This window comes from Oreochromis niloticus, linkage group LG5 (assembly GCF_001858045.2).
Source record: "Oreochromis niloticus isolate F11D_XX linkage group LG5, O_niloticus_UMD_NMBU, whole genome shotgun sequence".
NCBI lineage: Eukaryota > Metazoa > Chordata > Actinopteri > Cichliformes > Cichlidae > Oreochromis > Oreochromis niloticus.
In genome coordinates, this window is record NC_031970.2 from 25410374 (window position 1) to 25425737 (window position 15364).

Consider the following 15364-nt stretch of genomic DNA (forward strand, 5'->3'; position numbering starts at 1 on the left):
AGTTTAAATAAATGTTACCAAGATTATTGTAATTAAAAACAGACAGCTTTAGAGATTAGGGAAGGCTGAAAGGTTTTGTGGGATGTTGACGATATAGAATAGATTCTGTAAATATCAATAATGAAAAAATACCCAACCCTAAGCTGCTTCGTATTAACATCTATTCTAGTCGGTAAACATTTTTTGTATTTATGGTGTATACAGATGCCCTAATGGTAGCTAGTTGGCAATGTTTTCCTCTTTGCTGTCCAGCAGAACTTGCAGATCGCTTATACGTATATAAATATCTGCATTTTTTACTTATTTCTTGTGTCTCAGACACTCACACATGCATGGATGCAGGCACACGAGAGGAGACAGGCATCACCTCTGCTTGGTTGTAGCGTTTATGAAAGCCATAAATGGCTCTTTAATATAGTGGTAATCAGGGTGGTAATTTGGGTGGAATTGTCCCTTATTGTTGCCAGACATGCCTCCCCAGCTCCTGCCAACATACAGCCATATGCACACACACACACACACACGTACACACACAGACAAACACACACACTCACTCCTGGGCAGACAGGGTGTTCAAGGAGTAATTCACACCACATGCCAACAAACTGGGCGGTTGTGTTTTTTTTGGTGTGTCTATGTGTGTGTATGAGTGTGTGTGTCTGTGCTGCTTAAAAGCTGAGGTCAAACCAGTAAATGGGAGGGGGGTTCCCAAGATTTTTGTCAAAGTGTTAAAATTCATGTGTGTGTGTGTGTGTGTGTGTGTGTGTATACAGGCACGTCCTCAGCCGTGTCCGTGTGTGCGTTTTAATTGCGGTCTCAGCAAAAGTAGCAAGTGTGCTCGATACAGATGGTTTTCATCACTCTGACTGCACAGAGAACTTCTCTTTCTTTTCTGCCTCGGTTTAATCTCTCCTCTCTGCTTTTGTAATTAAACGTTGCTTAATGCACCCAAGCTTCTAATTCGACAATTCATTAAATAAGCACGAGTGTAAAGTAAGCGTGTGCTGCACCGTTTCACTGTACTGCGTGTTGTGAAATGATGCACTAGATTTCTTGTGCGCTGCAGTTGAGTAAGAGCTTCCAGGGTAAAGAACATCCCTCATTCTGGCCGTTAATTTGTGGCGCGCACACACTTGTGTACACACACACACACACACACACACACACACACACATAGGGACTTTCATAAATCAATATTTACTAAGGAACCTTTCCCCTTTGAGTCAGAGGAAGCAAATGTGCATCCTGCTGTCTCCCCTCTCTAACTCTCTGTCATGAGGTTGAGCTCTTGTGCGTGGTTGCGTGTGTGTGTATGTGTGTGTGTGTGGGTCTGTGCGCTTACGGTAAGTGCAAGGCGGCTCTGTTTTGAGATGGGTGTTTTCTTGTTTTGTTTTCAGAGCAGTTCAAACATTCCAACAAAAATGCCTGTTTCCTCAGGGACTGATTTGTCTCGGTGATAGAGAGTTTCACTCTTTAGCACTGCGACAAATAACACAACAAAGGAAAGAAAAAACATTAAAAGAAACAAAACAAAGATAATTAATACAGTTAAAGGTGATAAAAGACAATGAGAAAAGGTGCGTTATGTTGAGAGAGCAGGAGAGATGGCGCAGGCTTGCAGATTAATCAGTAAAACTCAAGCAGGGTGAAAGAATGGAAACAGCTAGTGAGCAATGGTGTCACTGGTTTAGATGGACAGCACTGGAGGGCAGACACGATAGAAATGGGAAGAGAAGGGAGAGTGAAGAGCTAGGTGGGGGTTAGTCACAGCTTTTCAGGGCATACCAAGCCAAACGGTTCCTTACATCACTCTGACACACACACACAAAAAACACCCACCATTCAAAGGACACACATGAAGATGTTGCTGACACACTTCTGCCTCACAGGATGTGGAAAACCCGCTCTACACTTTCCCCTGAGGAGGAGAAAGAAAGTGAACAGAGGGGAAAAAGGAAGGACAGCAGTGAAAAAAAGGGAATGGGCAGAGGAGACGGTCGGAGATTTTTTTTAAGTCGAGAGGACGTTTTGAATGAGTTGAGAAAGAACTCGGACACACCAACAGATATAAAAACTCAAGCAGGCTGTCAGCCAGGTGCATACCTCAGATTGAGGAAATCAGATTTGGAGAAGAGAGCAGGTACTGAAAGTGTGCACGCTCAGATGTTATGGGTGCATGGTGATATGAAACTGCACACATTGGGCTCTTTTCTTTTCTTTTTTTTGTAAATGTTAAGGATAACTTTGAAAGTGTGTGACTTTTCCGAGTTGTTTAACACAGAAAATACTGCACTGTACGACTGTGCGTGCACGATAAACATCTGATCATCTCTAATTCTCTCTCGCAGGCCCTCCAGGCAGCCAGACAATTTCTCCTCCAGCAGGCCTCTGGACTCAACTCCCCTGGCAGCAACGAGGTCAAACAGAGCCCAGTGCAGGTCAGAGCACACACACGCACTCACACGCACTAGCACACACATAGTTGCTGCTTTGTCACAATCTGCATGATATTAAGCCTCTGTCAGCCGCAGCTTTGTTTTCACCAACTGCCACGTCACCTGCAGTCAGTGATATAGGTGCATACTTTTGTTTCCCTTTTTCACTCTCTATCTGTGTGTATCTCTCTCTCGATTTCAGTGAGTACGTGTGTGTGTGTGTGCATGATTGTTAGTGAGTGATTGAATGAGGCCTTTGTAGTGATTGGGTAGCGAGTCGGTGTTTTTTTTTTTTTTTTTTTCCAGAGTTAAATTCAGCAGTAAGTGGAGAGAGCGGGGTTAGCTGGAGTGCAGGATCCCTGCTAAAAGACACTTGAGGAGGATATAGATACACACACAGAGTTACAACACATGCTTTATAGCTAGCAGTGTATGTTGATAGATATCACACAAGACATTCCTCTTGGTAATTCTTTTCGGTTATATAATATGCAGGCCGCATGCAAAAGTGTGATTTGTAGCTGTGTCGCATATCCATAAAGTGGGATCGTGGGTCTATTAGAGCAGCAAGCAGTCTGGTTATTGCACTGCTCTTCTCATTAGCATGCCACATTATAAACACACGGCCGGACCATCACAATATGGGAAACGCAGAAAAAGGGAAGAGAGAGAAAGACAGATGTGAGTCAGAAACGAGCATGAGGTAAGATTTACTGTGTGGTGTCTAAACCCGGTAAGGCACTTTTGGGGGGGGGAAATAGGACTTACTGATTTATAAAGCAAGGTAATAACACTCTGCATAAAGATCTGCAATTTTCATCTATAAATGCAGCAACATTCCCGTTAAAGCATTTTCATTTCAACTCCTAAATATATAGAAAATACATCTAAATATCAAAGCTTTTGAGCAGCAGCACAGAGCTGTTCGGAGCTGTGTGTTTTACTGTGAATAGCACGATCCCCCGTGGCTGATCAGAAACAGTAATAATAAGATCACATAAAGCGTCATCAAGAGAAAGCCCAAAAGTAAAGAATTTGAACTGTCGGCCACACGGTTTAATTGCCAAGTGACCTCTGAGAAGTGCAAAAAATGCCACTGAATTAATGACTGCTTATTACTCAAGATGTCAAAAAAAAAAGAAAAAAAAGAAAAAGGATTCCAAAAATGGGATTTTACAGCTTACACTTTAATCAAAACCTGAATCGCTATTTACTTTGGATAGAACCTGGCAGGTGTAGAAATGAGGTTTTATGACATGAGCAAATAAAATAAATACTGTTTTATACCATATCTGGGTTTTGAAACTCTTAGTTTCTCCTAGTATTTCGACTGTTCGTTGCTCGGTCTCTGGCTTGCCCTTCGTTAACCCTTTCAGAATGACCTCCGTGGCTTTAATCCAGGCTGGCGGTCAATCCGTGTCAGGCTCAAACTTTGCTTTGGCGAACAGGAGTTTACTTAAAGGATAGAAATTTAATTAAATGCTACATTACAACTCTTCACTTCCTGGCTCATCTTAAAAGAGAGCTAAAAGAGATAGGAGGAGGGGGGTGGGGAGGGAGTAAGAGAACGTAAGCATGTAGGGGGAAGTGAAACTGGGAGTTAACACGCAGTGTAATTCTGATGTTAGCCATGAGTGACGAGAATGTTGACAAGCATTTTCACATGAATGGGATAAAGTGCAGGTTGAACGCGCGTTCACTTGACCTGCTTCAAATGCGCATCGCTTATAAGAGAGAAGTGTAACCTTCCACTGCCTGCTCCTTCCTCTCTCTCCGTGCCGCCCTGCTCCTCTCCTGACTCTCTCCATCTCTGTCTTGTTTGTCTTGTTTGTTGCTGTGTGGCCTGCCTAGCCTCTCTACTCTCTGGGGCATCAATGCTACATCTCTGTTGTCTGAGCTGTCAGCTCACATGGCCCCACACATCCTGCCAACACACACACACACACACACAGAGAGTTACACTTGGATTTACATTTGCGTGTGTGTGTGTTTGCTCCTGAGTCCTTCCAGACACAAACACAGTCGCAAACACAGCGACACAAAGTATACGCCGGTTGTTGTTCCTGTGTGTACCTGTGTGTCGCTTCAGCGCTGAACTTGTTTACAATAAATCAGGCTGGTAAGGGTGGCAGGTAGACATCTCTTGATTACTGTAATTTCCAGCTCTATGATCACCTTTAAATCTCGGCGACTGCGCTCGGTTTCTTTAATTGAAGCAATCATCCATTGGCCACAGAGAGGGTGACGTGAACGGTGGCGTGAGCGAAGGTAGACATTTAATCTGGTCATTTGTAAAGGTGGCAGAAAGCAACTGTGCAGTGGCACGGTGGCTCCACATCAGGCACAAAATGGCCGTCCTCAGGTTGGCTCCTGCTGGGCTCGCTCTCACACATGCAAATGAGCCTGAGCCAATAATGAGATCTTTAGGAGCTCGATAATTAGATTTTTCCCTTTTCTCCGAGGGAGAACCGCAGAGGCAGACAGGGTGAGCGGGAAGACTTCCTTTCGTGTCTTGACTTCTCCGGAGAAGCCTCGGTCTGCGCTTGACAAGCCACCCACCCCCTCTCCCGTACCCACCCACCATATCCTATGCCCCCACGCCTTCCCCATCATATTTCTATTCTTTTCTTTATTTATAATAGAGGGGAGGATCTGAGCAGAGAGCAAAAGAAACTCTCAGATTGTATCTGCCTTTTGATTGGTTGCTCAGAGATGGTCTCTGTGTTCGGCTGGATGTGCGAGATGGTATCAGTACACTTTGTGTGTGTGTGTGCGTGCGTGCGCTCGCACGTGTGTGTGTCACTGTCATGTCACGTTCAGGAAAAACCCGACAATAGCTCGAGTCTCGAGACAAGCAATTGAAGGAGAAATCGATTGTGTGCGACACAATTGCAGCGGCAGTGACTAAAAAGAAGAAAATATTTTAACAATTGATTATTTATTAGATAGCAGTGTATTAACAACTGGTTCAAGAAATGAACACAAGTGATACTTAATAACGATGGTTGGGAATCGTAGCTCTTTAGATTACAGTCTGACAATTGGACAAATAGATCGGGGAAGTTGTGTTTATGATCTTGCCACAAAGGCAGCTGGTTCATTTCACACTTTAAATGTGTGTTTGTAGTTGGCGTTGGACATAATTGACCACAGTTACCTTAATTGGGAGCAGCAGAAGTGCTACTGAGAGAATCGGTGGGCAAAGTTGGCAGACGGTGTCGCAATTGGCGGATTACCCAGCATGATATGATGCGTCCATGACCTGCCACACCTTCTCTACAATGGACTCACTTGGCAGACACTTACACTCCAGGGTGGGCACAGGCAGAAGCATATGCACCGTTTTGGCAGACACACGCCTGGCACACTTAGCAAACTGGTACTTGGCATGCACACATACAGATTAACGCACGTGCTTGGCTGTGGCCCATACGTATGTAATTGAATAGCGCGGTGTCCCGTTTTCATGTATTATTGAGGAGCTCGTTTAATTAGGAAAAAAATGAAAAGACTCATTAGAGATATGTTAATTAGCTTGGCTCTCTGCTCTCTGGAGAGGTCTGACACCAGCGCAGTGGGATGAGGAAGAGAAGGAGCCGCACAGGAGGCACACGAGGCGAAAACTGAGTCATGCCGCTCGTCACGTCGCGATTTTTTTATGACTGCAGCTATGTTTTAAAAAAAAATCAGTTTTAAAATATTAATCTGCCGTGTTTGTCTTTGTATTGCTAAATGATTTCCTCCACTTGCTTTTTTTTAAACTACCACGTATATATTGTTGAATTGTTGAAAACTAAACATAAGGATTGAGGGGTGGGGGGTGTTCGAAGTCTTTTAACTAATCAACAAAAGTACTTGGAAAGATGAGTGTTTTGCCCCCTAGAGTCTGCAGAATTGAAGCAGTTCCTTCTTTCATTCTCTTTTATTTCCTTTCAAAGTGTTTTTCCCAAAGCACTTCTTTTGTCCACTCAATGAAAGTGCTTAGTTGGCAGTTTCTCTTATTTGATGTGGAGGGAATTGTGGCTGTGTGTGCACGTATTTGTGTGCAGTTTAGCGTGTGTGTGTGTTTTGGGGGGTAGTATGGGATCCTGACAGTTTGCGAAGGGTGTATGAGAGGAGGCTGAGCAGCCAGTAGATTGGGCTTGGCTCTGGTCAGAGGGGTGGACAGACAGACGAGAAGGATGGAAAGGAAAGGTTTGGGTCTGGCCACTGAAGTGTGAAACTCTTATTTTGTGATTTGAAACATGAGTGAAATCAGTAATGAAATATGGTCGATAACGGCCTCTCACACTTCCCAATGAAGGGCCCGGAGTGTGTGTGCGTGTGTCTGTGTGTGTGCTTCTGGAAATGTGTTGTCATTTTTATTCTGGAGCACTGGGGCGTTAGATGGAGGGAGGCAGCGGAGGAGGAGAGGAGGAGAGCTTGGTGGAAGGGGGGGGTTATCCACTTGAACTTACTGGTCTTTCACTGTCCTCTCTCAAGTTTTCTTTTTTTCTCTCTTTTTCATTTGTCTAGCCCCTGTCAGAGAAAGCTATGTTTTATACGCCTCCACATACAGTACATACTGTTTGTATATGAGTATAAGAGTCAAAGCGTGCATGGCCAGTGAGCACGGGACCAGCTTCAAGATCCTTTCAATTCTTGACCCGTTCTTAAACCTAAGGAATATATATAGCTGTGAGTTACCTGAAATAATTATATTCATAGATTGATTTTACTTCACTTTTTGAACTAAAATATTTTATAGCGTTTTACAAGCATGTAAAACACTATTTATTATTTAGTTTAATCCAGAACATTTTGTCCCCAGTTAAAGTAATTTTACTGTTTCTTAACGAGCCGCTTAAACAAATATGTTCATTGTTCATCGAGACAGAGACAGAAACGTTACTCGGCAAAAAAAAAAAGGTTTGAAATACGGAGCATGTCCATATCATCCCCGGCCTCACCTGGCTTCGCTCATCAGTTTCCTTCAGAATAATGTGGCCCCTAGCCCCACTGCAGATTAGCTGGAGGAGGGGTACTCAGCACACACAATGGGGCCCTTTTACTTTCAGCAAAGGCCCTGGCCCCGAGTTCCAAACAACACTCTCAGCACAGTAGGCACTCCTTCTACTTCTCTCTTCACTCAAATGCTTTTCTCTTCTGCTTCTCTCTTTTCCCCTCTTACCCCTGCAAATTCCCACCCACACACTCCCCCACCAACCCCGAGCTCTCCTCTCGGTCTTTGGCATGATGAGCACAGACAGGCTGTTTACCTGGAGGGGCTGAAAGATGGGGGGAGCGATAGAGATGATAGCTGGATAATAAACAAATCCTAAACCAGCAAGAAACGAGAGCGCTCACCTTACACCGTTATAACCTTTACGCGTAAGGACGCTGCACGGTGCTGAAACGCACACAACCAAACGCAGTTGACCGGTGCCAAAAGAAGAAAAAAAGACAACAATGCTTTGTCATGTGATTTGAAAACTTCTGTGCCACTTTGGAGTCAGGTGAGGCAGGCAAGCTCTAAAACGCATCATGGAAATATTAAAAAGAAGGCAAGGGGTGGTGTTTATGCAGACACAGACCTGTGTCCATGGAATAATGATTGAAAAACACTTTTTCAAGTAACTCAGAATAAAACATACTGAAACAAAAATAAATATCAACAGAAAAAAACAACTGTCCACAGGCCTATCTTTAAAGCTGGTCGGACAACAGCACGAGTATAAGAACAGAAATGGAATGCGGCCGATTACGGCTGGACGATGAGCGTTCCCTACAAATCCATTTTCAATCCTGATTACTCACTAACTTTAGAAACATTCTGCATTCATAGAACTTTTTTAAATGTCACCTTTTAACAGTGAAAATCCTTGAACTGAAAGTGGTGGGTGACACAGTTAAAAGTTCGGCCCAGACTATAGGGTCCATGAAGCCCGTCTCGCAAGGACAGCCGCCGGTCCCTGAGGTGTGCTGATGCAGACTGAGCGTCTTGGGATATCTACGCCAAAGCCTCGGGGAGAGTGACACGAGGGAGAACGATGGAGAGGGGGACCAGTGGAGGGTTTTTGCAGGTTCACCTGAAACTGCACGACTTTTACTTTCTCAAGAGAAACTTTCTCAACCAAAGTCACACTTTCCTTCAGCTTAGCACAAGCTAAACTATATAGAGATGTACTTCTTTCTTTTTTTAAAGGCGCTTAAAAGTCACAAAGGCCGCTGACAAACTCACCAGGTTGGTAACAATGGCTGCACAGTGTTGGAACCCCAAACAAAAAGTTTGGTTTCTGAAATGATTTGCTATCTTTTTTTATTTGCTTCAGTGAGTTCTATTCTCTCTCATACTCATATTTCTCATATTTCTATTTGCTATTTATGAAGTTTTGTGTGGTTGCGGTGACACAAACCAGATTCCAAAAGCTTTACGCACCTGCGTCTGTGTGGGTGTGTGTGTATAAGTGTGTTTGTGTGTGCGCGTGTCACACAGACACACACACACACTTTGCAGGGTGAGGTGGTAATGCTCAGTGACAAGGATAAACAGCGCTGGGGTTTGCTCCCACCAACAGGCGGGGTGAAGAGGAGGAGGAGAGGAGGTCTGTGTCAGCCTCTCTCTCTTTTCCTCCTGCTCTCTCCTTGTCATTTTTTCAATTATCCCTCTCTCCTGTGTGTCCCCGTAGACCCAGAGGCAGGAGCTGCATCATTTAGAGCGAGAGCCTGTTTAGATTCTGATTATAGCCTCCTTTCTTCTCGCCACTCACTGCCATCACTCGCACACTTAGATACATGTTGTGGCTTCACATATTTGAGCCAGCATGAGGTGAAGAACTGTAGAAGTACTTTTATCTCACTGTGAAGCTCCAGGAGGGGGTGTTGTGCCTTTATAAACTGTCAACATGATCTTTTGTTTCTCTGAATATAAGGAGTTGTGTCACGGCCCAGAAAGGCTGCTTTTGTGCATTTTAAAGGTGATCATTCTGGTGCGTAAACATACTTTAGAAATATATATGATGGCTAAGGAGGCTGTGCATTGAGCGTATTTATTGCAGTCAATGGTCTCAGCTGGGAACGTGAAGTCTGAAGTCCAAAGTTCACTTCCAAATTAGTGGCGATGCATTCGTTTACCTAGCATTCTTCTGTGTAAACACAATAGCGAGCTGCACAGAGCCTATTCCCTCTGGCTGCACGCTGGTTTAATATCAGATCGCCATCCTTCGCATCTTCCAAAGGTTTCATCATGGAAAGCGGTGAAAGGCTTTCCTCCTTGTTAGAATGAAAAGTCATCAAGGGAGGAGAGGAGAGAGGGATGGAGCCTCATTGAAATGCAAGTTACATTCCCCTATTTCTCTCTCTTCACTCCTTTGGGACTTTATGCCTTTCTCCCCGTTCTCCTTCCCATCTTTCAGGCGCTCCCTTGCTCCCTCTCTTCCTTTGTTAATCAGTTAAACTCCCTCTTCAAACAACCCCTCTAATTACTCCTCCACTCTCTGTAAACGACAGGGCTGTCTCCTGTTTCTCTCCTCTTCGCTCGATCCCCGTCTCCCCGGGCTCCCTCTATCCATGGCAAGGGTTGACCTCTGTCAGCCGCTGACCCTCTCGACAGCGTGCGTCTTGGTGCGTGCCCGCGCGCGTGTGCGTCTACTAATGACTGATTCTTACATGGAAATGATAGGAGAGACAGCTTAGATTTTTGAAATCGTGGCATTGTTCACGGTCAGACTTTTAAGTGTGTGCACGTGAGCACGTTCGTGCACGCGCGTCGTCGCTGCTTGAAGCTCGAGGCCACACTTTCCTCTTTAAGCAAACCTCCCTGGTCGTGTTCCTTCCTCACACACATCTCTCATTTTTCCACCCATTATAATCCACTTCTTTTTTCATCCCTCCCTATCTTCTTCCCTTTCTTGCTTTTGTGGATGGTATCCTTCCTCCTCCACTTTCCCTTCGCGCCCCTCCGCTCACTTCCCCTCAGAATCACCTCTCGCCGACTAATCTGCCGCGCATCTCTCTCTTTTAAATTAACATGCAACATGAAAAAAAAATGGACGACAGCGGGGAAAAAAAATTAAATGCATTTAATAAATGGCTGACTTCAAATCGCCTGGCTTTTCAGACTCTCCCTATTCACAGTCCAATGAAAGGGGAGAAATCATTCACCAGGAGAGACAAAGCCGAATGAAAATATAATTCTGCATTGTGAGGCGCTTTTGTCCTGGCCCGTCAAATCGCTAATGGCGAGGCTTTTGTTTTGTGGCGGCGCTCTCAGGCTGGCGGTGTCGTATGGCGGTGGCAACGCATGCCCCATAATCACCACGCTTTGTGATATTAGATTATAGGGGCAATTAATGGCGTCAAACCTTAACTACTCAGCATTCAGCCTGCCACACACACCTTCAGCTTTAAACGCATGCACGTTTCGCACACACACACCTTCACCCACGTTCGCACGCACACATACAGTACAGTATATCTGCACTTGTACACAGGAACGCACATTCGGCTCTGGCGTCAGAACGTCAGCCAACACACAGAAAGGTGCTATATCTCCAGTAATTATTACGCCTGCGACTTGAAAATGTCGATGGCGGTGTGTATAAAATAGAGTGTATGAGTTGTCAGGAAGGAAGAATGGGATGCACAAGAGCAATTAATTACAGCTTTTCATTTGGCAGCTTAGAATGACAAGGCCCAGCGGCGGGGGCAAGCTGGCATGACGCCAAGCGGCACCCATCACCGCCCCCATCTTGCTCGCTGTTCCACCACCTCCCCCGTCTCCTTTGCCTATTCCTTTACCAACTGCCACAACACCACCATTTCCCTTGCTCATCCCCTTCTGACTCTGTCTTTTCATCTTCTTCTCCTCCCTTCCTCTCAGCTCACACACGCACCCGCCCTCACACAACAGCACATTCATATCGCAACACAATCCTCTTCTACTTCCGTAGCCCAGATTCACCTGTGCCCTGCCCTCTTCCTACCCATCCTCCATCCTTTCATCATTGTGTGTGGTTCAAAGTGTCCTTAATTAGGTAAGCCTGGTTTCATAAAGGGATAGACAAAGTCTGGGGACACTGAATAGAGGAAAAAGAGCCAGAGGACGGGTGGGACAGAAGTGTTGTTTTTTGGTTTGTTTTTTTCTGTATGGCCAATCTTGTTTACAAGGTCAAATCGGCTCTATACAAATTTCATTTACTGCTAACAGCTGACCTGCTGCCACCCTCCATACCTGCCCTTAGGTGGTGAGTAGATAGACCTAAGCGAGCTGGCATGGGGGTGGAGACACACACACTTGCACACAAATGCACGCACACACATATAGTTGATCAAGAGATGGATGAATAATTTATATATCAAAAAGTGAAAATCGGAAAATGGGCAATTACTTCATTTTCCTGTGAAATAGCCATAATATGTGAGCAGAGATATTAAAACAGCTCAATACAAACTTTATTATTTATGTGGAGAGAAGGAAGAGGTTGTTATCACTCAGTCTATAACCAGAGAAAAAGATCTGTTCTCAAACACAACCGCCACCACCCCCACCCCACATAGCCCTCTTCCCACCTCAGTAAATATCTCTTAGTTTCTCATCTATTAGCTGCGCTAATTAACTGTAGTTGTTGCCACAGTGAATAAATGCAAAATTGCTTTGTCAGCAGGATTTCGCCAGAGTGGTTTTTCAGATGTTGTGTCTGCATTTGTGCATGTGCATGTTTGTCTCAGTTTCTGATTTTATGTGGTAAGTTTGTCTTCACTTGTCATCAGATTAGTATCTCTGCACGTCCCTGTGTACAGTGCATGTGCATTAAGAGCTGCTTGCACAACACAATCTACAAAAAAATCACCATGCCGCTCTCCCTGTAACCCCCCCCCCCTCTCACTTTCACTTTCTTTAGCAGCCTGCAGCGCTATCTCGTGAGATATTCATCTCATCAGATATCCACTTTGTTTTTCCTTTCTTCTTAGCCGGGCTTGACTGTGAGGAAAAGAGAATCGCAGGCAGTCGTAATCATGTGTTTATAAAAGCAGATAAGATTTTTTTTTTTTTATAGGCCTATTGCATATCTGTCCTTTTATCTTGGGATTTTGCCACAGAAATAGTTTTTAATAGTGGCAGCTTTGTGTAGGAACTTGTCAACAATATGTTTTATAGCATGCCTATTTTTGTCTAACGTTGCCAGCATTTCTTAACAGTATCTGAAAGCAAAGAATAAGAGACAAGATAACTCTCCAGCTTACCCGTCTGCACCGTCATACTGTATAACCTCCTTTCAATGGGGCATTCAGGTGCAGGCACAGTCATGCTTAAAGCTTGCTGCGCTGACTCTGCCTTTTGACACAAAGCTTAACTTAGCTTAAGTGGCTGACTTATCCTACTTTTGCTTGACAATATCTAGGTGTGTTAATAATTTATAATGTATGTGCTCCCCTGTCCTGTCTTTAGGTCCCGGTGTCTATGGCTATGATGAGTCCACAGATGATCACTCCACAGCAGATGCAACAGATCCTGTCCCCTCCTCAGCTTCAGGCCTTGCTGCAGCAACAGCAGGCTCTCATGCTACAGCAGGTAAGACGCGGATTCTCACACACACACAACACACACACACACGCTTTATCTGGACCCAGTCCCAGGCCGACATGTTCGGATGTGTCTGTTTTAGTAGCTGCTGACACACAATGGGTGCGATTGTATCTCATTCAACGCTCTGAGATCTTTGAAGATAAACACACGTCCACATTTCCACTCATACACACATTGTCATTTCAACTGACTCTTCTTTAGCATTGTTGTTAGGAGACAGGGCACGCTTCCGCCCGCGGGAACACAAGAACACACCTATGCACGCACACGCGCGTGCTTTTTGGCATCGGCCTGTGAATCACGGTGATTAAGGAGTGTGTTGATGCCCGGCAGGTGATAGAAGAGTTGCCATGTCGACACACAAACTAATAAACACTCTTCATCTGCAACACATTTGTCAAATGCTTAGCCACACCAACCCCCGTGACCTGCTACCTGCACAGGCAAACGCTCTTAAAGGCTGCGAACATGACCACTAACAGTGCGGGGACAGAGAAGTAATTGCTTAGTAGGGGATATCGAGAAAACACGGCTCGGGCAAAGCCAGAGCAGACAGAAGATTTAATAAGAAGTGGTAGCTTTAGGCGTGTATAAATTGCAGCGGGAAGATCTGACAACATGTATCATAATGGAAATGTGAAATGTGGTGGCTTTCTATAAACAGACATGCAGATGGCTAAGAACCTCTTCACCAGCTCTTTTTTTTCTCTTTTTTTTTCTATAACGAGGAAAAAGGAGGCGGTGGGACGGGGGGTTGATAATGCACACTCACTCACAGCATCAATAATAAAACCACTGAGTTTAACATTGCTCTCCCACTTAATTAACCACAGTATGGACTACGCACTTAGTGTATATCTGCAAATCAGGCACTATTACACACACACACACACACACACACACACACACACACAGAACAGTCAACCAACATATCACTCACTGGAGCATTAAATTTCATATCCCCATGGCAATAGTACATTGTGTAAGAGTGTGTAAGTAAGTTTTACAGCCCACTGCTACACAGCAGTTGTGTGTTTGCACAGGCACTGATTTGTGGATCTTGCGTGTATGTTTATGTGTGTGTGTGTGTTTTAACCTTTAAGTTTCCTCCAACCTTTACTTTACTTATGCTACAGTTGTTCTGCTTTTCTTTAGTGTGTTCACTAAAGTCAAGGTCATGGTAATAGGCTGGAGAGGTGAGTGCCTCACTTACACATACACTTAATGCACAGAGCCACTGAATCAAATCATTAAAAAGACCTTAATTATCACTTAATTATTCCCTCAACTCACCACTCTCCAGCTAAGTGTGTGTGTGCGTGCGTGCGTGCGCTTGCATATGCATTTGTCTGTGTGATTATGAGGCGATCAGGGCTAGTGACGCGGAAAAGAGAGATTAAGTCCGCCTAAGGAGCGATAAAAGAGAAGAAAGACAGATGGAAAAGAAAGAAAGAGAGCAGCAAGAAGGAATGAGTCCCGCATTTAAAATAAATTAAGGACAAGAAGGAACATCGTGGTAGCAAGCATAGTAAATTATGCTAAAATGAAGCTACGTCTGGGATAAGATTGAAACTGGAAAATGTAAAACAGCTTTGCACAAAAGGAGCATTACATTTCATAGTGTGTGTGGTGAGGATGGGCAGTGGTGTGTAGTCTGTTCACTGCAGGGTCAGACGGATGAGAGACCGAAGCAACTGCTGTGCTGTGAAGTCATTCTCTGCTGAAAAGCCTCTTTGAACATTTGATGCACCATGAAACAAAGACAAACTGCAGACGGACACATGTACAAGCTGTTCTCAGGAGGATAACCCACACACAGACTAACAAAGACTCACACACACTGTGGCCAGTGTGAGTTTTCCTGTCAGCCTTGCTCTACTCTCAGCAAGATTATAATCTTAATGGAGCTTCCTGGGTAAATTAATGATTACAAACTCAAACAAACAGACAAGCTGTGGCCAGTCAGATCCTCTGTATATGTGTGTGTGTGTGGGGGGGGGGGGCTTAGTACTTTACAAAAAAGAATGAGACAAAAGAGTCAGAGTACATGGGAAGTATAGACAATGAAACGAGTAAAAGCAAATAAATAGGAGTGAAAAAGTATGAGCAAAAAGCTATCAAACATTTTTTAACGGCTTTCACAAAGAGAGGAGCTTTAAGAGGATCTGAACCTTTCCCAACAGAGGTGCGTTTGAGAACAGATACGTCCAAAGCAGTCGGATCAGACAGCTACAAAGTGAGTGCGATGTCTGATAGTGCCAGTGTGCGAACAGAGCAGGAAATAGTCCTGTGTCGTCCCTCCTGTACGCCCTGCTCAGGCAGCACCCTCACCTAAACCAAATGGAACATTTCAAGCAAGAAG

At 44.5% G+C, this 15364-nt stretch overlaps 1 protein-coding gene across 1 annotated transcript in view; it reads left to right on the top strand.

Moving 5' to 3' along the window:
• foxp4 (forkhead box P4) overlaps positions 1-15364 on the top strand; it is a 91543-nt gene that overhangs the window by 46915 nt on the left and 29264 nt on the right. Inside the window, 2 exon segments of the mRNA XM_005469359.4 lie at positions 2349-2438; positions 12865-12987. Coding sequence (XP_005469416.2) covers positions 2349-2438; positions 12865-12987 — 213 coding nt within the window.